Source organism: Myxine glutinosa, chromosome 11 (genome assembly GCF_964187855.1).
Source record: "Myxine glutinosa chromosome 11, kmMyxGlut1.1, whole genome shotgun sequence".
NCBI classification, from domain to species: domain Eukaryota; kingdom Metazoa; phylum Chordata; class Myxini; order Myxiniformes; family Myxinidae; genus Myxine; species Myxine glutinosa.
This window is the reverse complement of record NC_136271.1, coordinates 85463485-85489651: the sequence shown is the minus strand read 5'-3', so window position 1 is coordinate 85489651 and position 26167 is coordinate 85463485. Positions and strand designations below refer to the sequence as shown.

The window sequence follows — 26167 nt, the reverse complement described above, 5'->3', positions numbered from 1 at the left end:
TCCAATAATGATTATTTCGGATTTATCACAGTTTAGTTTGAGGAAGTTGATTTGAAGCCAGGATTTTATTTCAGTGATGCAGTTTGTCAGGATAGAGTGGGTGACGGTGGAAATTGACTTGGCGGAAATGAAAAGCTGGATGTCATCGGCAAAGCAGTGGAATTCGAGACCATGACGACGGATTAAGTGACCAAGGGGGAACAGGTACAGGATGAAGAGGAGGGGACCGAGAACTGAACCTTGGGGGACACCTTGGGGGAGGGGAGCGGTGGGGGATTTGCAGTTATTGATGGAGATGAACTGGTGCCTGTCGGAGAGGTATGATTTGATCCAAGAAAGGGCAGTGCCAGTGATGTTAAAGGTGGTTTCAAGTCGGGTAAGGAGGATGATGTGATTGATGGTGTCAAAGGCGGCGCTGAGGTCGAGAAGGATGAGAATGTTGAGGTTACCGGCGTCGGAGGAGAGGAGAAGGTCGTTGGTGATTTTGAGGAGTGCAGTTTCCGTACTGTGGTTGAGGCGGAATCCGGATTGGAATGTTTCATACAGGTTATTGGCAGAGAGGTGATGTTTGAGTTGAGTGGCTACAGCGTGTTCCAAAACTTTTGACAGAAAGGGTAGGTTGGAGATGGGTCTGAAGTTATTTGGGGTGTCAGGGTTTAGTCCAGGTTTTTTCAGAATGGGGGTGACAGCAGCGATTTTGAGGGATGGTGGACGATGCCAGGAGACAGGGAGGAGTTTATCGTTGCAGTGATAAGTGGAGAGAGAGCAGGAAGGCAAGCCTTAACAAAGCTGGAGGGGATGGGGTCCAGAGTGCAGGTGGCAGTTTTCCTTCCTGTGAGGAGTTCAGAGAGGTCAGTAGGGGAGACTGGGGAAAACTGAGATCGGGGTTGGCAGGATAAGGGGGAGCAGATGGTTTGAGGGGGAGCAGGTGAGGTGGTAGTTAAGCTGCTGTAGATGTTGTCTATCTTGCTTTGGAAGAATGAAAGGAAAGAAATGCAATTGTCGACTGTGAATGACTGGGTGGTGGTATCCAGGGGGCTGGGGAGTTTGTTTATTGTGGAGAAGAGTGCTTTTGGGTTTCCGGAGCCAGAGTGGATTATTTGAGAGTCGAAGGTGGAGTGGGAGAGGGCATCTTTGTAGTGCTGCAGGTGGTCTTTGTAGGCTTGGGAGTGGATTGTGAGACCTGTTTTATTACGGAGTCTTTCAAGTTGGCGGGCACGGGTTTTCATCAGGCGCAGTTCAGGGGTAAACCAGGGAGCAGAATGGGTGGAGGAAACTGTTTTGGTTTTTATAGGCGCAAGCTGGTCAAGGGAGGAGGAGAGAGTGCGGTTGTAGTAGTCAGTGAGGTCAGAGGGGCTGTGCAAATCAACGAAGGGAGAGGTGGACATCTTTTCGGAGAGGGAAGATGAGAATGAGGTAGGTGAAAGAGAGTTTAGCTTACGGAAGTTGATTATGCGTTTTTGCCTTGGTGCTGGGGTGGGAATGTTGATGGTCATAGTGATGGCTAAGTGATCGGAGAGGGTGAGGTCAGAGCCAGAGAGATGATGTAGATTTAGTCCAATAGAACAGACAAGGTCCAGAATGTGACCACGGTTATGGGTGGGAAAGTTGACATGTTGAGTGATGTTAAAGCAATTAAGAATATCAATGAAGTCAGCGGTTATTGTGGAGTCAGTTGAGTCCATGTGGATATTGAAATCACCGAGGAGGAGGGTTGAGGGGGAGAAGGAACAGAGCTGGGTCAGAAAGTAAGAGAAGTCAGACAGGAATGATGGGTGTGGTTTGGGAGGGCGGTAGACAACTGCCATGACTGACTGTGTGTAACCAGAAAGTTTAAAAGCCAGGTGTTCAAATGATGGAGCAGATGAGATGGAGATGAGGCTGGTCTTGATGTCCTGTCGGTGTATTACAGCAATTCCACCACCTCGGCCCCCCCGAGCGTGGTTTATTGATGTATGAGTAACCATTGGGTGTAATGAGGTTGAGTGAGAGGTAGTCCAGAGGTTGTTGCCAGGTTTCAGTCAGACAGAGAAAGTCCAGTTTATTATCCAGAATGAAAACGTTCAAGATGTGGCTTTTATTGTTGTGGGACCGGGTATTGAACAGAGTAAGCTTCATATTGCTTTGTATGGTGCGGATGGACTCGGATGATTTTGCCAGGGCTTGCAGACAGGGGGCGCATTCGTGTATGTTGCTGTGATGACGTAATCGACGGGTGAGAGTGCGCTCAGCTGACCAGAGTGAGGGGATGGAGTGTCCTGTCTGGGAGTAAACAAACTTGTGACCGGAGCCTCTATGTATGTATCTGGGTCGTCGTAGGAGTCCGTGGTTTTTGATGACAGAGATGCATGGCGGACTGGCAGAGTGGAGTGGTTGTTGAGTTGAAGAAGCCTAGCGGCGGAGTACCTCAGTGCCATGTCAGGCAGGAGCGAAGGGGCACAGAGCCCGGAGAGGTCAGCCGGCAGCCGCAGGCTGGCTGACCAAAGCGCCAGGCACAACAGGCTGGTCCAGAGCACGACACGCGAGGAGGGTCGAGGAATGAAGATGAGCAGCCCGAGGACCAATAGAGAGCCGAGGACAAGAGAGCCGAGGAGCCGAGGAGGCAGCCGGGCAACAGCCAGCGAGTGTCCTGCAGCTCGACGACCGCAGCGGTGGCCAACAGGGAGCCAGCCAGCCGTCCAGGCAACCCACAGGAGAGCAACCCAAGAAACAAAAGGCAGGACAGGTGTGAGATGCCCGGGAGCGGGCAGGAGGCAACGGCGGAAGAGCCGGACAGGTGAAGCCGGGAGGATCTTTGATTTGATCTGCTTTGATCAAGCAGAGAGCAGACCCGTCGGCCAAAAAGCCGCCAAGAGTACTAGAAAAGCAGAATTCCGTACCTTTCGATTCCGTATTCCGTACCATTCCGTAATCCACTTTCTCTGTCTGACAAGGTGCGCCTTCCGTTGGAGAACAAACAGCACCGGCGGCGTCCACAATCCACAAACCAAAGTCCACAATCCACAAAGTCCACAGTTCACAAATCCAATCCAATCCACAATCAACAAAAGGCAGGACAGGTGTGAGATGTCAGGTCAGAAAAGTAGAAGCAGACCCTGTACATCCATGCAGTCGGAGAAGCGGCGAACATGCAGCGCCAGCGTCCTCTCGTAACAGCACCCGGAAGTCAATATGAATGAGTTATGCGGATATGGAGTGCGTTTAGCATGTTACAGGAGTGACAAGGTGCTGCAAGGCCAAACGAATTAGTTATGCGGACATGGAGTGAGTTTAGCATGTTACAGGAGTGACAAGGTGCTGCAAGGCCAAACGAATGAGTTATGCGGACATCGAGTGAGTTTAGCATGTTACAGGAGTGACAGGGTGCTGCAAGGCCAAACGAATGAGTTATGCGGACATCGAGTGAGTTTAGCATGTTACAGGAGTGACAAGGTGCTGCAAGGCCAAACTAATGAGTTATGCGGACATGGAGTGAGTTTAGCACGTTACAGGAGTGACAAGGTGCTGCAAGGCCAAACTAATGAGTTATGCGGACATTGAGTGAGTTTTGCATGTTACAGGACTGACAAGGGGCCCGCAAGGCCAAATGAATGAGTTATGCGGACATCAAGTGAGTTTAGCATGCTACAGGAGTGACAGGGTGCTACAAGGCCAAACTAATGAGTTATGCGGACATGGAGTGAGGTTAGCATGTCACAGGAGTGACAAGGTGCTGCAAGGCCAAACGAATGAGTTATGCGGACATGGAGTGAGTTTAGCAGGTTGCAGGAGTGACAAGATACTGCAAGGCCAAACGAATGAGTTATGCGGACATCGAGTTAGTTTAGCTTGTTACCTGAATGACAAGGTACTGCAAGGCCAAACGAATGGGTTATGCGGACATCGAGTTAGTTTAGCTTGTTACTTGACTGACAAGGTGCTGCAAGGCCAAACGAATGAGTTATGTGGACATCGAGTGAGTTTAGCATGTTGCAGGAGTGACAAGGTGCTGCACGGCCAAACGAATGAGTTATGCGGACATGGAGTGAGTTTAGCACGTTACAGGAGTGACAAGGTGCTGCAAGGCCAAACTGATGAGTTATGCGGACATTGAGTGAGTTTTGCATGTTACAGGACTGACAAGGGGCCCGCAAGGCCAAACGAATGAGTTATGCGGACATGGAGTGAGTTTAGCATGTTGCAGGAGTGACAAGGTGCTGCAAGGCCAAACGAATGAGTTATGTCGACATGGAGTGAGTTTAGCATGTTACAGGAGTGACGAGGTGCTGCAAGGCCAAATGAGTTATGCGGACATCGAGTTAGTTTAGCATGTTACAGGAGTGACTAGGTGCTTCAAGGCCAAATGAGTTATGCGGACATCGAGTTAGTTTAGCATGTTACAGGAGTGACTAGGTGCTTCAAGGCCAAATGAGTTATGCGGACATCGAGTTAGTTTAGCATGTTACAGGAGTGACAAGGTGCTTCAAGGCCAAATGAGTTATGCAGACATCGAGTTAGTTTAGCATGTTACAGGAGTGACTAGGTGCTTCAAGGCCAAATGAGTTATGCGGACATCGAGTTAGTTTAGCATGTTACAGGAGTGACTAGGTGCTTCAAGGCCAAATGAGTTATGCGGACATCGAGTTAGTTTAGTATGTTACAGGAGTGACTAGGTGCTTCAAGGCCAAATGAGTTATGCGGACATCGAGTTAGTTTAGCATGTTACAGGAGTGACTAGGTGCTTCAAGGCCAAATGAGTTATGCGGACATCGAGTTAGTTTAGCATGTTACAGGAGTGACTAGGTGCTTCAAGGCCAAATGAGTTATGCGGACATCGAGTTAGTTTAGCTTGTTATTTTGATGCATCAAAGAGATTCGGTTGATATCATTTCAGGAGTGAAAATGAGTGTTTTCTCTCATTTTATGACGCGTTGACTGTAATAAGTTTGCACCATCATGTTGTTTTGAATTTGCGGACACTTCTTTATACCTCCGCCACCAAAGGTGGATGTAGGATATGTTTTCACCCCTGTCTGTTTGTCTGTCCGTTTGTCTGTGAACAAAATATCTCGAAAATTTGTGGACGGATTCGGACGAAATTTGGCAGAGAGGTAGCATATGTGATAAGGACGAAATGATTAGATTTTGGTGAAGATCCGGATTCGGATCTTGCTAGTAGAATTATTAAGTGATTCTTCACCATTGGGAGAGAAAGGGCCAAAAACGATACATAGCAGGATAACTCAAAAAGTTGTGGACGGATTTGGACGAAACTTGGTGGACCGGTTGGGTGTTTGACAAGGACAAATATATTCGATTTTGGTGAAGATATGAATTTGAATTCGGATATGAGAATTATTTAATTTATTGAGAGATTCTTCACCATTGGGAGATAGGGCCAACCCGGCGGAGGTGTGCTCTCTACTGAGTGCCGTTCTAGTTATTCATGTTGTACTCTTCATGTGCATCAATTTCCGTGTGTTTTTTTTTTTTTACGGAGCAGGTTTTTCTTACCACCTCTGCAAATGTGTTCTTGTTGGAGCCCTGCAACGAGATCTTGAAACTGCTCGAGGAGCATGTGGACATGTGCAAACGAGTGCTCAACATCTACCGTCATATGGTCATGAATACACACATGGCCAAGCGCACATGGTGTGTACCTCCGGGTTTTGATTTCATGATGAATTGCCTTTTTGAGAAGATCGCAGTTTAATGCAAAATGTCTCCTGTGTCAACATCTGTGGAACATCTGCACAATCATCATTCTCATCTTGGTTGTCAAACTTTGATGACCAGGAAGCAGCCATGTTTTGGTAGATTACATCTTATAAATATTGTACACCGCTCCTTTTCTTTGCCATCTGCAAGCGCTGCATGACGTCATTGCCGGGCACCGAAGGGGGCTCGGCAATGACACACGCTGAAAGGGAGTACTCAGTTTTCACTCTGGTTGTTTGTTTGTTTTCTTGCTTTCTTGTTTGTCTGGGCTATATCTCAGCCATATTTTGAGCTAGGAAGCTGAAATTTCGGCACAATAGTGAGCAAGTCTTTTCAAAAAGGGTATTTTTTGTTTTTTGATTAATCAATTAATTGAGGAGTTATTTAATTATGAGCGATTGATTAAGTACTTATTTAATGAATTAAATTTCCTTTCTTTTCTGACCATTAACTCAGGCACCTTTTGAGTTAGGAAGCTGATATTTGGAAATGCCAATGACCAAGTGATTTGGCTGTCAAGGCTATTTTTGATTAATTGATTAATTAATCAATCGATGAATTATTTAATTATTTCATTAATGACTAAATATATATATTTTTTTACAGATTCGGATGAAATGGTGGTGGTTTATGTGTTATATTCGGCAATTGATTAATTATTTCATTTTTTTACCCTTATTATTTAATTATTTTCTGGCACCGTGGTCCCCTTTTTGAAGCAATGTTTTATGGCCGGATGTCCTTCCTGATGACAACCCTGTTCGTCGCCTCTTGCGACACACAGGGAATTACCAGTGAACTGGTACTCAATTTGCCGACCTCGGAAGGATGGCGGGTTGAGTCAACCCCCCTGGCGTTAATTCAGCGATCGACCGGGATTCGAATCAAGGATCCTAGGATCCCAAGCCGGCACCCTAACCGCTAAACCAACCCCGGGCCAAGCGGATATGGAGTGCGTTTAGCATGTTACAGGAGTGACAAGGTGCTGCAAGGCCAAACGAATGAGTTATGTGGACATCGAGTGAGTTTAGCATGTTACAGGAGTGACAAGGTGCTGTTAGGCCAAACTAATGAGTTATGCGGACATGGAGTAAGTTTAGCATGCTACAGGAGTGACAGGGTGCTACAAGGCCAAACTAATGAGTTATGCGGACATCGAGTGAGTTTAGCATGTTACAGGAGTGACAAGGTGCTGCAAGGCCAAACAAATGAGTTATGCAGACATGGAGTGAGTTTAGCATGTTACAGGAGTGACAAGGTGCTGCGAGGCCAAACGAATGAGTTATGCGGACATCGAGTGAGTTTAGCATGCTACAGGAGTGACAGGGTGCTACAAGGCCAAACTAATGAGTTATGCGGACATGGAGTAAGTTTAGCATGTTACAGGAGTGACAAGGTGCTGCAAAGCCAAACGAATGAGTTATGCGGACATCGAGTGAGTTTAGCACGTTACAGGAGTGACAAGGTGCTGCAAAGCCAAACTAATGAGTTATGCAGACATGGAGTGAGTTTAGCATGTTACAGGAGTGAGAAGGTGGTGCAAGGCCAAACGAATGAGTTATGCGGACATCGAGTGAGTTTAGCACGTTACAGGAGTGAGAAGGTGCTGCAAGGCCAAACAAATGAGTTATGCGGACATCGAGTTAGTTTAGCATGTTACAGGAGTGACAAGGTGCTGCAAGGCCAAACGAATGAGTTATGTGGACATCGAGTGAGTTTAGCATGTTACAGGAGTGACAAGGTGCTGCAAGGCCAAACTAATGAGTTATGCAGACATGGAGTGAGTTTAGCATGCTACAGGAGTGATAAGGTGCTTCAAGGCCAAACTAATGAGTTATGCGGACATGGAGTGAGTTTAGCAGGTTGCAGGAGTGACAAGGTGTTGCAAGGCCAAACTAATGAGTTATGCGGACATGGAGTGAGTTTAGCATGCTACAGGAGTGACAAGGTGCTGCAAAGCCAAACGAATGAGTTATGCGGACATCGAGTGAGTTTAGCATGCTACAGGAGTGAGAAGGTTCTGCAAGGCCAAACGAATGAGTTATGCGGGCATCGAGTGAGTTTAGCATGTTACAGGAGTGACAAGGTGCTTCAAGGCCAAACGAATGAGTTATGCGGACATCGAGTGAGTTTAGCATGTTACAGGAGTGACAGGGTGCTGCAAGGCCAAACGAATGAGTTATGCGGACATCGAGTGAGTTTAGCACGTTACAGGAGTGAGAAGGTGCTGCAAGGCCAAACGAATGAGTTATGCGGACATCGAGTGAGTTTAGCACGTTACAGGAGTGACAAGGTGCTGCAAGGCCAAACGAATGAGTTATGCGGACATCGAGTGAGTTTAGCACGTTACAGGAGTGAGAAGGTGCTGCAAGGCCAAACGAATGAGTTATGCGGACATCAAGTGAGTTTAGCACGTTACAGGAGTGACAAGGTGCTGCAAGGCCAAACGAATGAGTTATGCGGACATCGAGTGAGTTTAGCACGTTACAGGAGTGACAAGGTGCTTCAAGGCCAAACTAATGAGTTATGCGGACATCGAGTGAGTTTAGCACGTTACAGGAGTGACAAGGTGCTTCAAGGCCAAACGAATGAGTTATGCGGACATCGAGTGAGTTTAGCATGTTACAGGAGTGACAAGGTGCTTCAAGGCCAAACTAATGAGTTATGCGGACATCGAGTGAGTTTAGCATGTTACAGGAGTGACAAGGTGCTTCAAGGCCAAACGAATGAAAATGCCCTTTACAGACAAATCACTTGGTCATTGTCATGTCCAAATATCAGCTTCCTATGTCAAAAGGTGCCTGAGATATTGTCCAGTTGAGAAAGAAAATAAGTAAATGAATGATAATGAAAATAAATAAATAATATATATATATATACTGAAACGCAAAAGAAACTTACCACCTTTGAAACCTTTAAATATCAACAATAACACTGCGTGTAGTAAATGTGTGAACTTATTTGTGGACAATAGTGTCCTCACTGTCAGACAAAACGGTCACGGATGGTCACTTGAACCTTCAATGGTCACTTTATAGCACAGCTGTTGAACAGCCGTTTTGACTGTCGGTGATTAGCCAAAGGGTACGGGATGATTTTAATGAGCTGCACGTGATGTCTTGATATTGGCTTTAAAAAGGCCAGTGCAAAATGGGCATTTTGACCGAAAAATTTGACCATTTTGACCAACTTCAAAAAGACCGAAAACGCAAAAGCAACTTACCACGTTTGAAACCTTTAAATACCCAGAACTGAGACCTGAGACCACCCAGAACTGAGAAACTTTCAACATGACAACGCTCGTCCCCATGCTGCTCGCTTTACCACTGCATTTCTCCAAGGCGAGAACATCAACACCATGCAGTGGCCTGCACTCTCCCCTGACCTGAATCCCATGGAGCACCTGTGGGATGAGCTTGGGAGATGCGTAGTTGGCAGGGCCAGGACACGGGCAGAGCTGCTTCAGACATTGAGGACTGAGTGGGACAGAATCCAGCAGCAATCCATCCAAAGACTGGTAGGCAGTATACGCCGACGATGCACTGCCTGTGTCAAAAACAATGGTGGCCACACACGCTATTGAAAGGGGACTGACATTGCACCCTGTGCTGTTCTGTACTGTAGAACAAACTGATGAGATGGTGTATCTTGGTCAAAAACTTGACATGTCATCAATAAAATGCCAATGTTTCAATTAGCAATTGTTGGTTTGTTTTATTTTGAACTGTTACAATTTTATTACATTTCAAACAAGTGGTAAGTTTCTTTTGCGTTTTCGGTCTTTTTGAAGTTGGTCAAAATGGTCAAATTTTTTGGTCAAAATGCCCATTTTGCACTGGCCTTTTTAAAGCCAATATCAAGACATCACGTGCAGCTCATTAAAATCATCCCGTACCCTTTGGCTAATCACTGACGGTCAAAACGGCTGTTCAACAGCTGTGCTATGAAGTGACCATTGAAGGTTCAAGTGACCATCCGTGACCGTTTTGTCTGACAGTGAGGACACTATTGTCCACAAATACGTTCACACATTTACTACACGCAGTGTTATTGATGATATTTAAAGGTTTCAAAGGTGGTAAGTTTCTTTTGCGTTTCAGTATATATAATATATTATTTATTTATTTTCATGATTAATCTTTTATTGATTTTAATTATGCAATTAATCCATCAAATATTGTACAGCTCTCCCTCCCAATGCAGTCTCTATGAGCTGCACGGCGGTATTGCCCAAGGCCAAAGGCGCCTCGGCCTTGCCGTGAGGATGTTTAAGTATTCGGCACGGGGGTCGTGTACTTTGAATGTATCTGTACTTGTTTTTCTTTTTTCGTTTATACGTAACTTATTTTAGGGCCAAACCGTAGCAAAATTTTGGATGCAAGTACTTCCGAATCTGGGCAAGGTTTTGGGCCGAGGTCCGTTTTGAGGCCACCGAAGGCCGCGACAAAGCGGTGCTTGGGATGTGGGGTCCGGCGGTGCTGCCGCCGGCCCGCAGGTAAAAGTTGACCGTCATGAGGTCAATACCTCCATGGCTTATCGATGTCCAACACGTCCCGGAACCATCCCCGGAAAAAGCACAGCCCCCTGGGCCGCACAACCTCTCTCCTCTCGGCTTCAATATATTCTTCTCAGACATATTTGTTTTGCAGTCTGTCAATGGTCAGTTGGATCGTCTTTCGTTAATTAGTTTATAACGAGGTAGAAACCCGTTGGGACTGAAGATGGAAGGTTCCCTTAAGGAAGTTGATCATATTGAGTAGGCCTACACCCAGCCTCTCCCCCTCCCCCTACGCTTTATACCTGCCTTGATTTAAAAAACGGTCTGTCCTCTTTGAATTGTCTTGTCTGCAGGATAGCAATCATGTGTCGGAGGCACGTATAGGGCGTATGATGTGAACGTGACAGGTGGAGCCGCCCTTCAAACTCTTCATGTGGGAGTACTTCCACTTCCACCTCAGATTAACTCCATAAACGCTCAAACTAAATCCAGGATGGAATAATTGAGTTCAAAATGAACCTGTTCATCCAGGGAGCCAACAGCAATACCATGATGTGTGTCTGTGTGTCTGTGTGTCTGTATCTGTCTGTGTCACCATTTTTCTCATAGATGGCCAAATGGATCTTCACCAAACTCATCAGTGAGTGTCGGAGAGTGTTTTATGGGAAGTTTATTTGAAAATGTTGAAAAAGAAAAAGGTAAACTTCGACTTTCGACTGTAGTGAGAATATTGTGCAGCAACACTCAAACCCCCGACCACATGCGGAGTGTTTTGTGGTAGTTTCACCTGCTGTGCTCAAGTAATCTTGTCTTGTCTTCACTTGGTACAACAGGTGCAGTTACCAACAGACCAAACGAACCATTCATTCTGCCTTGTCTGTGTGAGTCTGTGTGGGTGGGTGTGTGTGTGGATGGGTGTGTGTGGATGGGTGTGTGTGGGTGGGTGTGTGTTTGTGTGTATGTGTATGCGTGTTTGTGTGTGTTTGTCTGTGTGTGTGTGTGTGTGTGTCTATGTGCGTATCTGTGTCTCAGTGTGTGTGTGTGTGTGTGTGTGTGTGTGTGTGTGTGTGTGTGTGTGTGTGTGTGTGTGTGTGTGTGTGTGTTTTAGTGTTTTGTGTGTATGTGTTCTGTGTGTGTGTGTGTTCTGTGTGTGTGTATGGTGATATGTATGTGTGTGTGTGTGTGTGTGTGCTTGTGTGAGTTTGCGTGTGTGTTATTGTTTTGTCTGTGTGAGTGTGTGTGCGTGTGTTTGTATGTGTTAGTGTTTTGTGTGTGTGTTTGTGTTTGTGGGTGTATCTATGCATGTTTGTGTGTGTTGATATGTATGTGTTATTGGGTGTATGTATGTGTTTGAGTGAGTGTGTGTGTTGTTCATATCCGGCTTCGTTCTTGGGACTACAGTGCAGTAATTACCCTCGCCTGAGGAGAGGGTATTGCATTTGAGTCTGTTTGTCTGTTTGTCCTTGCAGAATAAATATGATTTTCTCTGCAACCGTTGGTCCGATTGACAGGAAATTTTCACCATCGGTGCAACTCCGCATGTATAATTTTTAAATGATAATTATGACGCCATAGGTCATGTGGTTCGGCCGCCATCTTGGAAAAACCGAAAACATTTGCACCTCTATATCTCCGAAAGCGCTAAATAGAAAAAAATTGAGACATGGCTCATTGTAAAGAACTCTCCATGTGGAATAACATCTGTTAATGATGATGTCATGGGTGCCTCCATTATGACGTCATAATTCGACAAGTACAAAACTTCATCCAATCAAAATAAAATTTCTTGAGCATAATCTTGGGATAAATTGGTGGAGGGAAAAAAATGATGATGTCATCAGTCACGTGGTTCGGCCGCCATATTTGTTTTTACACAAAAGCCTTAAAAAACACTGAAAATACATCCTTGCGAGGGTCTGCAATCTTTGATTGCTCTTTCTTGTTGGTCTTTAGTTTGATTACCTGCTTAATCGTGTGTGTGATGTTTCACACGTTTGACATCAAGTGATGAATAATCACACACATCCGTTATTTATGACCTCAGTTTATTGACAACAATCCATATGAAGTATAACCGTTTTATGGAATTGGATGTCTCGGCTTCCTTCTTGCTTATGGCTGTGAGCTTAAGGAATGGTAGAAGGGCTTGATCAAATGATGTTTTGCACGATATCTAAGTGAAATGTGGTAAAGAAGGTGTAAATGTGGTAAAGAAGGTGTAAATGTGGTGCAGTGTTCCTCATTCATGGCTCAGTTTTTCCCTTTCTACCTACCAGTCTTTTTGAAATTATCACAAACCCTCTCACACCCAGTGCCTCTGTTTCCACAGTCGTGTTTTGTTGACATTTTTTTCTTTTCAACAGGGAGCAGCTCTTGCTGGTGTTATTAAGAATCACGGAAATGGTCTTCAGGAAGCATCCTCAGCAAGCCAAGCACCGCACATTGGCTGGGAAATTAGCCGGACCTTTGTTCCAGGTAAGGTGATACCTGGTATTGTCTATGGCATTCTGCTCAATGCACTGAAGCTGTTTTTTTTAAATTTCATCTGATATCATGTGTTAGAACTTGGATTCTTACCTAGTCATTACTTTAGTGATTTTTGGCCTTCATATTACTTTTTATTGATGGCAAGTGGTAAAGCATGTAGTGAGGTGGAAAGAACAGGGAAGTGGCCCTGTGTTGTGTGTAGGAAGGGTGTCGGAGTGAACTCCATTCAATGTACAATGTGCGCTGAGTGAGTTCATCAAAAATGTAGCGGTCTGAGAGGGTCATTTACCAGTGTGGCAGCTACATTCAAATGTAAGGTGTGCACAGAGGGAGCTGCAGATGGAGGAAATGTTGAGTTGGATCTTGGAGACGGCGTGAAGCTAGAAGGTGTGAAAACATTTTGCTACCTAGGAGACATGCTGAATGGAGAAGGTGGATCAGACTCGGCAACGGTTGCTAGAGTGAGATGTGCATGGAAGAAGTTTCGGGAACTGAGTGGCGTATTGATGATGAGGGGAGTGTCGTTGAAGCTGAAGGGAAAGGTGTATGCTGCATGTGTGAGAAGTGTTACGATCTATGGGAGCGAGACATGGGTAATGAACGTAGAGCAACAACGAAGGCTGGAAAGGGTGGAAATGCGAATGGTTCGGTGTATGTGCGGAGTATCGTTGAGAGAGAGGAAGACAAATGATGAATTGCGAAAGATGATGGGAATAGAGCCTGTGATTGATGCTGTGAAGAGGAACAGGTTGAGATGGTTTGGTCATGTGTTGAGGAAGGATGAAAGTGACTGGTTGAGAAGAGTGATGGAAATGAATGTAGAAGGAAGTAGAGGATGGGGAAGACCGAGAAAGACTTGGCTAAAGATGGTGGAAGAAGAAATGCGGGCAAAGGGGTTAACAAGGAGAGATGCAGAAAATAGGGCAAAATGGAGAAGATTGTCATGGGGACCGCAAGGCTAACCCCCGCGCTTGCTGGGAAAATGGCCTTAAAATGCATGTTGTATATTACTTTTGTTTTGATGTTGTTAACCAAGTTGTCGTATTCTTGAAGTTATCATCTCGATTTGATGTTCTGAGATCTGAATTGGTGTTATCTTCGTGAAGTGGACTTAAATCAGCATATGTGCTCTTCAGTCATCACCAATGCTTCTCTTCGTTTATGTCTCACTTTTGTACATTCAAATGCAAGGAAAGAAGACGAAGAACCACCTTTCGAGGCCTTTTCCCCCCGCAGCGCAGGGGTTGGCATTTTTCGGGCACCGTGGTCCCATTTTTGAAGCAATGTTTTACAGCCGGATGCCCTTCCTGCCGCCAAACCTGCGGCACACAGGGAATTACCAGTGAACTGGTACTCAATTTTCCCACCTCAGAAGGATGACAGGCTGAGTCAACCCCCCTGGCGTTAATTCAGCGATCGCCCGAGATTTGAACCCAGTATCCCAGGATTCCAAGCCGGCACCCTAACCGCTAAGCCAACACCAGGCAATGGAATGCAAGGAAACTTCTTTAAAAGCACATTGTTTCTTTAAAAGTATTTTAATGTTTATTTACTTTTCCGTAAGATTTCTAACTGAAGTAACACATCAAATTGGTATATTGATGTTGGTAGTGATTGATTAATTTTCCTTGTTGGGTATCTTCGCAATTATTTCTGTCAAAATACAGAATCATTGCTCACCTCCACTCATTCATTACTTTCTTCCCCACCTGTGAAACCAATTTCCACTTTCTCTAAAATCTCATTCCTCCCTCCCAGTAAAATGTGACTTCAAGACATCACACACACTGCACAGGGGAGATGACCACACACAGGGGAGAAGGGGGGAGGGGGAGAGTATCACACATAGGGAAGAGGGGAAAGGGTTACAAACAGGGAAGAGGGGAAAGGATCACATGCAGGAGAGAGGGGGAGGGGGAGGGAGGGGGAGAGGATCACACACATGGGAGAGGGGAAAGGGTTACAAACAGGGAAGAGGGGAAAGGATCACATGCAGGAGAGAGGGGAGAGGAGGGAGAGAGAGGGGGAGAGAGAGGGGAAGAGGAGGAAGAGAGGGGGGGGAGAGGTTCACATACAGGGGAGAGGGGAGAGGAGGGAGGGAGAGAGAGTGGGGAGAGGGTCACAAACAGGGAGGAGGGAGATAGAGGGTGAGAGGAGGGAGAGAGAGAGGGAGAGAGGATCACAAACAGGGGAGAGGAGGAGAGGGAGAGAGGAGGGAGAGGGAGAGGGGTAGAGGAGGGAGAGAGAGTGGGAGATGATCACACACAGGGGAGAGTGGGAGAGGAGGGAGGGAGAGAGGGGGAGAGGAGTGAGAGAGAGGGGGAGAGGAGTGAGAGAGTGAGAGAGAGGGAGAGAGGGGGAGAGAAGTGAGAGAGAGGGGAGAGGAGTGAGAGAGAGGGGAAGAGAAGTGAGAGAGAGGGGGAGAGGAGGAAGAGAGGGGGGAGGAGGGAGGGAGAGAGAGGGGGGGGGGAGAGGATCACATACAGGGAGGAGGGAGAGAGAGGGGTAGAGGAGGGAGAGAGAGGGAGAGGATCACACAGGGGAGAGGAGGGAGGGAGAGAGAGGGGGGGAGACGATCACAAACAGGGAGGAGGTAGCTAGAGGGAGAGAGAAGGGAGAGAGAGGGAGAGAGGATCACACACAGTGGAGAGGGGGAGAGGATCACACATAGGGGAGAGGGGAGGAGGGAGAGAGAGGATAACACGAGGGTGAGAGGAGGGAGAGAGAGGATAACACGAGGGGGAGAGGATGGAGAGAGAGGGGAGGAGGATCACACACAGGGGAAGGAGGGAGAGAGTAGGGGAGAGTGACACTTTGAGCTTAACTTGGGAGGGAGGGAGGGAGGGTGGAGAACTGCCTTGACTGATTAATTTCTGTTGTTCATTTTTAAACTTCAAAGTATCGAATACATTTCACTTTACAATTAAAAAAATTGTTTAAAACCAAACGTTATTGTCTGGATTATCTCGTTATTATCTGGATTATCTCGTTATTATACCGTGATTATCCGTTAAGGATTAATGTTCCCTCCCTGTAATGTGCTTCTCATTATCCTACGATCTACTAACCTTCAAGAGGAATGTCATTTCCTACTTCCTACATCATTGAGGTTTAATCACATTTTACCTGACTTCTGCTACTTCCTGTCTTGCATGTTTTATTGTTGTTTTTCTTTATTTATTTATTTTTATTTTTATTTGCTTTATCCTCATCTTTTTCCAACCTTCCCTTAGCCCCTTACCTAGAGTGCCTTTATGCCTTGTTTGGGGCAATTTCAATTGGAAAAAATTATCCCTTATTATCTCAGGAATAAGAAAAAATATAATTACACGACAGTTCGACCCCTAATTTCATTCAGTCTCTGTACTCTGACCAAGTAATCAAACTAAAATACGCAATTTGGCGTCTGTCTGTCTGTCTGATGATTTTTGACCGCGATACAATCCGTCGTTACCTATCCAATCTCAACCAAACCTGACATGATGACGAAGGGTCGCACAATGAAGGTTGTAGCTCATTAATTTTCCCCCCTCCCCAAGGGGATCGCTCCTGATAGTAGATCTACTGCAGTCTATATACCCCACAAGGGTTAATAACACGACCCTTCCTGCCGCTTCCGTGGAGTTCTTCCAAGGCGTTTTTTTGGCATTTTGGTTTTTCCAAACTGCTTCTCATTACAAACATAACAAGAAAGAGCAGAGATTGCAAACCCTCGCCAGGATGTATTTTCAGTGGTTTTTAAGGCTTTTGTGTTAAAACAAATATGAACCACGTGACATGACGTCTTGTCTTGTCTTTTTGATTCTTGTCTTATATATATGCCGTATATCGCTGCTGTTTGTTTTCTTGATTCTTGTCTTTTTGCAATTGTTGTTTTCATGTATTGTTATGCATTATGTTTTCCACTCTGTCAAAGCGCCTTTGGGCTTCTGGAAAAGCGCTATACAAAATAAATGAATTATTATTATTATTATTATTATTTTTTTCCTAAACTAATTTATTCCTTGATTATGCTCAATAAATTTCATCTTGATCAGATGAAGTTTTCTACTTGTCGAATTATGACGTCATAATGGAGGCACCTATGACATAATCATTGACATATTGTATTCCCCACGGAGAGTTCTTTGCAACGAGCCATGTCTCAATTTTTTTCGATTCAGCGCTTTCGGAGATATAGAGGTGGAAAGTTTTTCGGTTTTTCCAAGATGGCGGCCGAACCACGTGATATATGACGTTATAATTATCATTAAAAATTATACAGGTGGAGATGCACCGACGGTGAAAATTTCCTGTCAATCGGACCAACGGTTGCAGTGAAAATCATATTTATTCTGTGCGGACAAACAAACAGACAAACGGACTCAAATGCAATAGCCTCTCCTCTGGCGAGGGTAATAACAACACTCATAATAATAGCATAATATTGTCCTGTTCACCGGGATTACCACCCCTGGTGACGAATTATACTCCGCCATACATTCTCAGGAATATGAAAGGGTTACACACAGGTAACTGACTCTCACTCCCCACAGCTTTACACTCCGAGGCGTTCAGTCCAATTATGGCGGTGTTATTCATAGGCGTGAGGGTGTAGTGGAGGGCAGCGCGCTTACATGCACGGATTCCACTGGAGCGTCCTCGAACCACGATAATCAAATAAGACCGTCACGGAATTGGGTACTGTCCGGGTACTGTTGGCATTTATGCCTTCCTACTTGTACTTCCTAAAAAAATAGTTTTTTTACTTACATACATTGAGATGGCCTTCCTACTCGCACGCGGTCCATGCTACCCGACACAGTCCTATCTGTACTCGGGTATTTCATCCCCTACTCCCACAAACGTAACATTATTTATCTACACAGGATACAATTCACCATAATTCTAATGGGCGAAGAATACTCTAATCAAAATTTCACTTTAAAAGCAAAACACATCTAGTTCTCATCATGAACCGACAGTGGGAGTGCAGCATGTTGGGTTTTGTTAAACTGGCATCTTAAATGACTTTTAAAATGGCTTTATATTACAGCCAAACTTAAACACAAGTTTTTTTGGCTTTATGTACAGCCACAAGTTTTGATCAATGGATTTAATAATAAAAACCACCACAATAGCAAAACTGTTATCACATGTTATGGCTAGGGGGAGGACGATTGGGCCTCAGGGGGGTTTTAATTGCCCCCTTATCATTCAGCTGATTGTTCTGAAACATGGCGCGTGAATGCAAGACCGAAGCCCGCACAATCGCTTGGGCTTCGATTTTTTTTTTTTGATCTCGGATCATGGGGGACCCCAGAGGGGTTACCACCCAAATTTTGAATCCCTCCTCATCCCTTATTTATCCCTACTCAACCGCCAACCCACTGGTGCCCACTGGTCTCACTTCCGTTGTGGTGGTTTTCATCCACTGTAAACATTTTTGATTCCATGTACTATTATTGTTTTCAAAAGGTTTATTGTCTATGAACTATTTTCAAAAGGTAAAAAAGTTAATGTTAAAATGAAACCGGAACCGAAAGACGACGAAGAGGAAGAGGAAAAAAAGAAGGCGGAGCGAATGGAGCCGGACAAGAAAGCCGAGCTGCTCCGAGTTCTGAAGCGAACGTTGTTGAACGGGAGTCACGAGCGAACTTTCGGGTTTCCCGGGAAAGGGATCAGGTTTTTGGTGGTGGATTCCGAGGAGAATTATCGTCGGGCCGTCACGTCTCGAGAACGGGCCGTCGGCCATTTTGACTCGCGCGCTTTGCGCGTCGAGCAAGGTTTCCTTGCTTCGTCAGCCGTTTTCACCGCTTTCAGACGTATCTGGTGTGGGTGTGTGTAACATGCCTTTGATTGGAAAGTCTGCGTGTCGCCGACTGTGAGCTGTGAAACGTCCATACCCGAGGGTGTGATCTCTCAGTCGCCTGGAGGGCGCCTTTGGATTTCCCAGTCGCCTTGAGGGCGCCTTTGCCCCGCTTTGGCAGTGGGACTGTACTTGCCATCCGAACGGGAATCTGGTCTCGATTGGACATCGATCTGACGATCGCTGGAGCGAAGCAACTTTGGCTTGAAGCCGGGAATAAGAGACATTGGGAATGTTCTTGTTTCACTCACTTGGAGCACAGAGAGTTATATATTACAAAACTGATGGTACCATCATAGGATATTGATTGTACCTTTGATTCATATTCTTGTTGTACTGTTATTCTTGTGTGATCTTAATACAATATTTGTTTGTGAGTAACAATTGGTGTGGCTTCACCATTGATCTTTGACATACAGAATACCACATTTTTCTGCCGTGACTCCTCTCGGGGCTCGGAGGTACACCGTGACCAGGGGGTCGGGGAGGAGCACGTAACAACAGCCACAAGTTTTGATCAATTTTTTTTTTTTTTTTATACAAGATCGAGGCTCGTGAAAGAGCGAACATTAATCACACAGAAAGACAAACCGACACATAAAACATATAACATGGGGAGCAGTAGACAAGATGGGGCGAGAGGGGGAGGAACGCAAACACAACATCTGAGAGCAGGGACATCGAGAGATCTGTGGGAGGGAGAGGGCTTTGGGGGGGGGGAGGCATGGGAAGGGGGGGGGGTGTGTGGGAGAGGTGTAAAACATATGGACACTGCCGGGACTTCCAGGAAAAAAGTTGGAATTTCAAACATGGTGGATCTGGGGTGAATTAGTGGGGGGTAGAAAAGATCAAGGTTTTGGATGGGGAAAGATAAGAGTTGGTGGTGAACAGCTGTTGTAAAGACCTGGAGGGAGGAGTGGGATTGAAGGGAGTGTGGGAGTTTGTTCCAGAGGTGGGAGAAAAGAGGAATGAAAGAGTGAAGGTGAGCAGAGAGCCGAGATTTCGGCAGTTTAACCATCAGAGGGTTGCTGGCAGATCTTGTGCGACCTGTAGGAATATTTGGGGGACAAAGCACAGAGAGAGCTGGGGGAGCAAGGCCGGAGAGGAGTCGGTAGAAGACAGAAAGACCACCTACCTGTCTGCGGTGAGTGAGTGAAAGGCCCTCGGAGACAGCTTCATCATGGGAGATTCCAATGATTCTGAAAGCTTTGGTTTCAACAGCGTGAAGCCAAGCTAGGTGTGAGGCAGGAGCACCGGCCCATAGGGGAGAAGAGTATTCCATTGAGCTGCGGATGAAAGCCTTGTATGTGGTGAGGAGCTCAGGTGTGCCGAGGAAGGACTTCGCATGACGGAGGATGCCCAGTCGGCGACTGGCTTTGGAGGCCAGCTTGGAAATGTGGTTTTCCCAAGAAAGATCATGGCAGATAGTGAGACCCAAAAGCTTGAGCGACGGAACTTCTTGGAGAGGATTGTTGAGAAAGTAGATGGGAGGGTTGTCCAGTCGATCTTTTTGGAGAGACATAGTAAGAGTGTGAGATTTGTCAGGATTGAAAGACATGGTCCACTTGTTTGACCAGTCTGTGATTTAGTCCAGATCTTCAGAGAGTGAGGAGGCTGCAGACTGCCGATCTGAGGGAAGAGGAAATTAAGCGGCAGAGAGTGGAGTCATCAGCAAAGAGATAGAGAGGATTTTCCAGAGAGTCGGAGAGATCATTGATAAAGACCAGAAAAAGCACAGGGCCCAGAACACTGCCTTGGGGAACTCCAGCCTGAACAGGAAGGGGAGATGAGAGAAATCCATTCAGGGCCACACGTTGTCTACGACCAGAGAGGAAGTCCGCAAGCCATGCATGGAGATTTCCATGGATACCGTAGGAGGAGAGTTTGGTGAGCAGAGCTCGGTGCCAGACCGTATCGAAGGCACGTGATATGTCAAGGGAGACGGGTCTGATTTCCTGTTTGGCATTGAGGACCACCATCCATTGTTGAGACAGCAGAAGCAGCATGTCCAGATTAGAATTACCTGGTCTGAATCCAAATTGATGATCGGAGATCAAGCCATTGGAGAAGAGGAAGGATTTGATATCCGAAGCAATGATTGATTCCATGACTTTGCTGATAATTGGGAGCAGGCTGATTGGTCTGTCGTTGCAAGGATCTGTTTTTGCACCTTTTTTGTGTAAAGCGGTAATGTTTGCTGATTTCCAGGATGCTGGCAGATGACCTTGAGCAAAGAGAGGGTGAAAAGAACAGAGAGAGGGTGAGATAGAGCAGCAGAGCAGGATTTTAGGACCCATGGGCTGATTCCGTCTGGTCCAGTTGCAGAATCAGAGTCTGGGTTTGACAAAAAACTTCTCCACCTTGTCAGGAGAGAAGGACACAGAGTCCTGGAGCAGCTGGGTTCGACTGGGAAAGGTGGGTACAGAAATAGATGGGTTAAATTGTCTTTTGTCAGGAAAATACCACATCATTCATGTAAAAAGTGTGGAACCTTGCCCATTTATTTCCCCCCCCCCTACCCGCAATATATTAATATCCACCAAACTATCTGCGGTATCATTAGCAAGCAGCTGCAGAGCAGCCATCATATACCTCCAAGTTCGTTAGCTGCCTTCCAACTTCCATAAGGAAGAATAATAGCTCGTTAAGCCTTTATTGAACAGAATTCTGGTTTCCGTTCTCTTTGTCGTATCACAAAGTAAGGAGGCATTTTACTTAAATTTAGGCCAGCACCAATTACTAAAGGTTCGTCATTGGATACAGCTCCTAGTACCATTAGTTGTTTTTATTACTGCTGTTCGGTCTCGTCATTTTCCTCTAATTTCCTAATTATTATCATATTGATTTTCCCTTTTTCATCCACCTTATAATATATGTGCACGACTCATTCAAAAACAATACCATTAATCATTGTATTCCATTCTTCATTGAGTGAAGGACACGTGTACAAACCGCTACTCTTATTTTGGGAGACCAGTCCAGGTGATTGATGGCTGCTTGAAGACCGTGCCAGTCGGCCTGAGTGAAATGCGAGACTCGGCGACGCTGAGGAGGCTCTCTGAGAATGGCCAGAGAGATGTCCACTTCAACAAGCACATGATCAGAAGAACCGATTGGGGCAGAAGAAGAGCAGCAGACATTAGCAGGGAAGTTTGTCATAACCAAGTCTAGAAGAGAAGATACACCATTGGCTGAGATCCGGGTCGGGAAATTGACAGATTGTGTCAGTCCCAATGAGTCGCAGAAGTCCTTTGCTGAGGTGCCATGGCTGGTGAGAGATGAATCCACACCCAGCCAGCTGGCATGATGACAGTTGAAGTCGCCGCATAGATGGATTTAATAATGAAAACCACCACAATAGCAAAACTGTTATCACATGTTATGGCTAGGGGGAGGATGATTGGGCCTCAGGGGGGGTTTTAATTGCCCCCTTATCATTCAGCTGATTGTTCTGAAACGTGGTGCGTGAATGCAAGACCGAAGCCCGCACAATCGCTTGGGCTTAGATTTTTTTTTTTGATCTCGGATCATGGGGGACTCCAGAGGGGTTACCACCCAAATTTTGAATCCCTACTCATCCCTTATTTATCCCTACTCAACCGCCAGCCCACTGGCGGATAATTATTTTGTATTTTCCCTTCATATAACGTTATCTCGTTTCTCAATGGTAGAATGCTTTGAGGTTCATTTTTATGAAAAATTTTGGACACAGTCGTCTCATCAAAACGAGTCGTCAATGACACAAGTGTTGATGATTACAAAAAAGGTTTGGCTTCCGTTTCCATATTATTGAATGAAAATATTGTGCAAGCTTTTCCTTTTAACAAGTGTACTATCGCATTGCACGATGTTTCTGATTTTGCCCTCAGTGGGGGTCACATTGCCATCGTTTTCTCTGCTTCTGATTACCAATTTGTCTCGTCCTTAGACGCTGATAGTGTCATGGATAAAAGCGAGCCTTAACGTGACGATCTCACGTGACCTGTGGGACGATTTGCTCGTTGTGCTCGCTTCGCTCACTTTCTGGGAAGAACTGATCATCGAATGGTCCAAAACAATGGAAACACTGACGAAGGTGCTCGCCCGGCATGTATACAACCTGGAGCTTGGCGATCTTCCTTTGGACAAGATGAGTGAACAGAAACAGAAGAAACACAAGGGTCGAGGTTTGCTCCTTTTGATTTTTGTTCATCTTTTCTTGTGATGTTTTGCATCTATATTTTGTGTTATGAAGTGCCCACCTGTTCTCCATAATTTCCCCCCATTGATTTACGGCCTTATTAGAAATCCAGGTTCAAAAGTCTTCGTTTCTCAGAGTTTAAAATTGCTCAATCGTGCGCTCCCCTGAGTTTGTGCATTTGAATACATTCACAAGGAAAGTGCTTAATTGTTTTCTATTTGGAAGTTTCTACCTTACATATTTTTGATGATCTGTTTATTGAAGCACTTGCCACATCATTTCGGTCCTACACAGGCATCTACCAGGAAAGCAATCGCAGCGGCGCTGACAAGTCGTTTTCTCGTGGCTGGAGCAGAGACCAAAGTTCAGTTCCACCGGAGCCCATGAGGCAGCGCAGTGCCACCACTTCCGGCTCACCTGGCACAGAGAAGGCCCGGGGACGTGTCCGGCAGAAGAATATCGGTATGTCGGCCCGCGGGATACCCTCTTCTAGTGACCTTTTAAACTTAGCTCAAGGAAAAAGGAGGTTCGATGGACCATTACTGCTCGTCCGTTTATTTATTTTGACATCTTTTACTTGAAGGGCCTTTCATTTCATTTCATTTCTTTTAATCATTTTGTTTTTCTGACCTACTTGTGTCTTACTGTACTCATTCCTTATTCTTTTCTTTTTTTAACCTCTTCTTCTCTCACTTATTTCCCCTCCACCTCATGAAGCATTTGGGAATCGATGTTCCAGCGACATTCCGTGTGCACATGGCTGTGTGCGCAACATAAAAAGCGCTCCAGTCCTTTTTCAATCCTCAAACCCATGTTCTTCTGGTGTTGCTTTGAATCCATACATTGGCGGGTTGCCAGGTACCATTTTGGCAGCTGTTTGCATCGTTTGTGTCATGTCATGCACCTGTGCAAATTCATCACCTCTCATAGGAATTCTGTAGGGTGCCTCAGTGTCTTCTCAACTCTTGAATAACCTGTGTTGGAAATTCTATTATTTCTTGTCACCTTCGAATGGTAACCTTCACCTTGGTATGCTGTGGTCATTGATCCTGTTGCTAACAACCTCCACATTCCCAACTGTCACTTGAATTGATGCTGGACAAGGTGGTTTGTTTTCATAACCAATGTTCCCTGTAATTATTTTTGGCAATTTTGCAAATTTTGGACTTGTATACCCCTCTTGCAAGCCAGTGCAACACCTTTGGCATATTTATGGGATTTCTGTTATGCGCTTCAGAACGGAATTACTTTCACTTCAAACATTCTGAAGTACATCAGACAAGCAAAGGAGTTGTCCCAAACTTATGTCATGGGTCACGTACATCTTCGTGATCGTGTGTTTTTCGCTGATTGTACCGAAAACCGGAAGTTGCATTTTAACTGCGATTATATACTTATGGAGGAACAGGTTGAGATGGTTTGGTCATGTGTTGAGGAAGGATGAAAATGACTGGTTGAGAAGAGTGATGGAAATGAATGTAGAAGGAAGTAGAGGACGGGGAAGACCGAGAAAGACTTGGCTAAAGATGGTGGAAGAAGAAATACGGGCAAGGGGGTTAACAAGGAGAGATGCAGAAAATAGGGCAAAATGGAGAAGATTGTCATGGGGACCGCAAGGCTAACCCCCGCTCTAGCAGGGGAAATGGCCTTAAAATGCATGTTGTTGTTGTTGTTGTTGTATATACTTATGGAAAAATGTTAAGCACAGGCTGCGTTTTCCAGAATCATAGCAATAACTGGGGAAATAATTCAGAAACCATAATGTTTAATAGGACCGTGTATTGGTAAATTTTGCATGTTCGACAAATGACTTGACACAAGATCAGAGAATATTTTTTGTTTGTGTTTTTATCACAAAATGAGGATATCTGCAATGGCACTGTTTTACACCAAAAAAAGACACTGGCTTTAGGGCGAGTCTGCTGTCATCACATCATGTGATGTCGGACTCAAGAATGGTAAAAAATGATTTTCCTGCATTCAGGAGAGCTACGTGTGACGGTGGGGCACCAGCCTATGAGTGAGAGCGAGGAGTCCGTAACTACACGAGATCTGACATTTTCGTCCACGAATACAAATCTTGTGAGAAATGGGTGATTGGCAAAAAGTGGTACAACATGATCCAAAATGTCCCTATGAAACTTTTTGTCTGTCAGATAACCCACTCCATCGATAGTCAAGTTTAAAATCGTATGACAGGCAGCGCCATATAGGGTCCACAACCAAATAGGGATAGACTCTACAATGTTCTTGAGTGTATCGGCCTTGGTGAAGACGCTGCCAAAACCCAAATGCTCTCATCAATTGTGTGGAAGAGTAATCGACTCTCATCAGACCAATGGATGTTCTTCCAGGTTGCGAGATTCCAGTGTGGACGTGCAGGGTTACCATGCCAAGCAGGTTTTGTAACCTGCAGCACGAAGCTGGTTTCAGACAGTTCTCATGGATCATCTCTGAGGGCGATTCCAATCATCCACAAAACTGTGTTTGTGCCAAAATAATAAGTCTGACGGGCCTGATCAGATTTGCATCTTTTATATTAGATGTCCCAATTGATTGTTCAGATTGTGGTCTATCTTCAACATCATTGGATTGTTGATGTTTATCTCCAACTGATAAATAGTCCAATGGAAAGACAAGTTGATATCGATTTAACGGCAAGACATCCAAGCATAGTTCATTCGTATAACTTGCCATCTTTGGCCTTCACGAAGTGTTTTTGTGCTCAACGTTGTTCATTTTATATTTTTGCACAACATGTATATATGTTTGTGTGTGAGATGGAAGAGGTGTTCAACAAGTTGGAAGAGGATGGTGGGAAGATGATCTATAAGTTGGCTCGTGACAGGACTGAGGATAGTAAGGACATGAATGGGTGGAGGGGGGAGGAGAGGGGAGAGTGCGGTGATTAACGATGGTGGCTGGAGGCCAGTGACAAAGAGGGGCAGTATTGAAGGAATGGGAAGGCTATTTCAGGGAGCTGTTGAAGCAGGGAAGAAGCGACGGCGAGCTGTAGTTTCCGTGTTATGCAGAAGGGCAAGTGGAGGTCATGGAGATGATGGACAAGGTGAGGACAGCATTAAAGAGGATGAATAAGGCGAGGTCGCCCAGCATTAATGAAGTTTGGTGTGGCGGAGAGTAAGCAGAAGATGCAGGAGGTACTGGAGGAGTGGAAGGAGGCATTCGGGAAGCATGGACTGAAGATGAGTATGTAGAAGACTGAGGTGATTTGAGTCAGGCTTTGAGTCAGGCAACAAATAAATGAATATTAGTTTTGAGAGGAAGTAGATTAGACAGGGAAATAGGTTTGAGTATCGACAGGAACAGTGACTGTGGATGGTAAGTCAGAGGTGAGGTGAAAAGGATTCAGGTGGGAGTCATTGCAATGGTGAGGGTGGAGGGATTGATGGCAGCCAGGAAAATATCAAGGAAATTCAAAGGGAAAGTTTTGGTGTCT

At 45.4% G+C, this 26167-nt stretch overlaps 1 protein-coding gene across 4 annotated transcripts in view; it reads left to right on the top strand.

Annotated features, from left to right (window-relative positions):
- LOC137416855 (ral GTPase-activating protein subunit alpha-1) overlaps positions 1–26167 on the top strand; it is a 344184-nt gene that overhangs the window by 125102 nt on the left and 192915 nt on the right. For 2 of the 4 annotated variants that reach the window (XM_068102510.2, XM_068102511.2), the window contains exons 13-17: positions 5483–5631; positions 12559–12670; positions 22459–22696; positions 23005–23172; positions 23428–23568. In XM_068102510.2, the coding sequence (XP_067958611.2) occupies positions 5483–5631; positions 12559–12670; positions 22459–22696; positions 23005–23172; positions 23428–23568 (808 nt within the window). The remainder of the gene's footprint in view (positions 1–5482; positions 5632–12558; positions 12671–22458; positions 22697–23004; positions 23173–23427; positions 23569–26167) is intronic. The other 2 variants (XM_068102513.2, XM_068102512.2) reach the window with 1 other exon arrangement.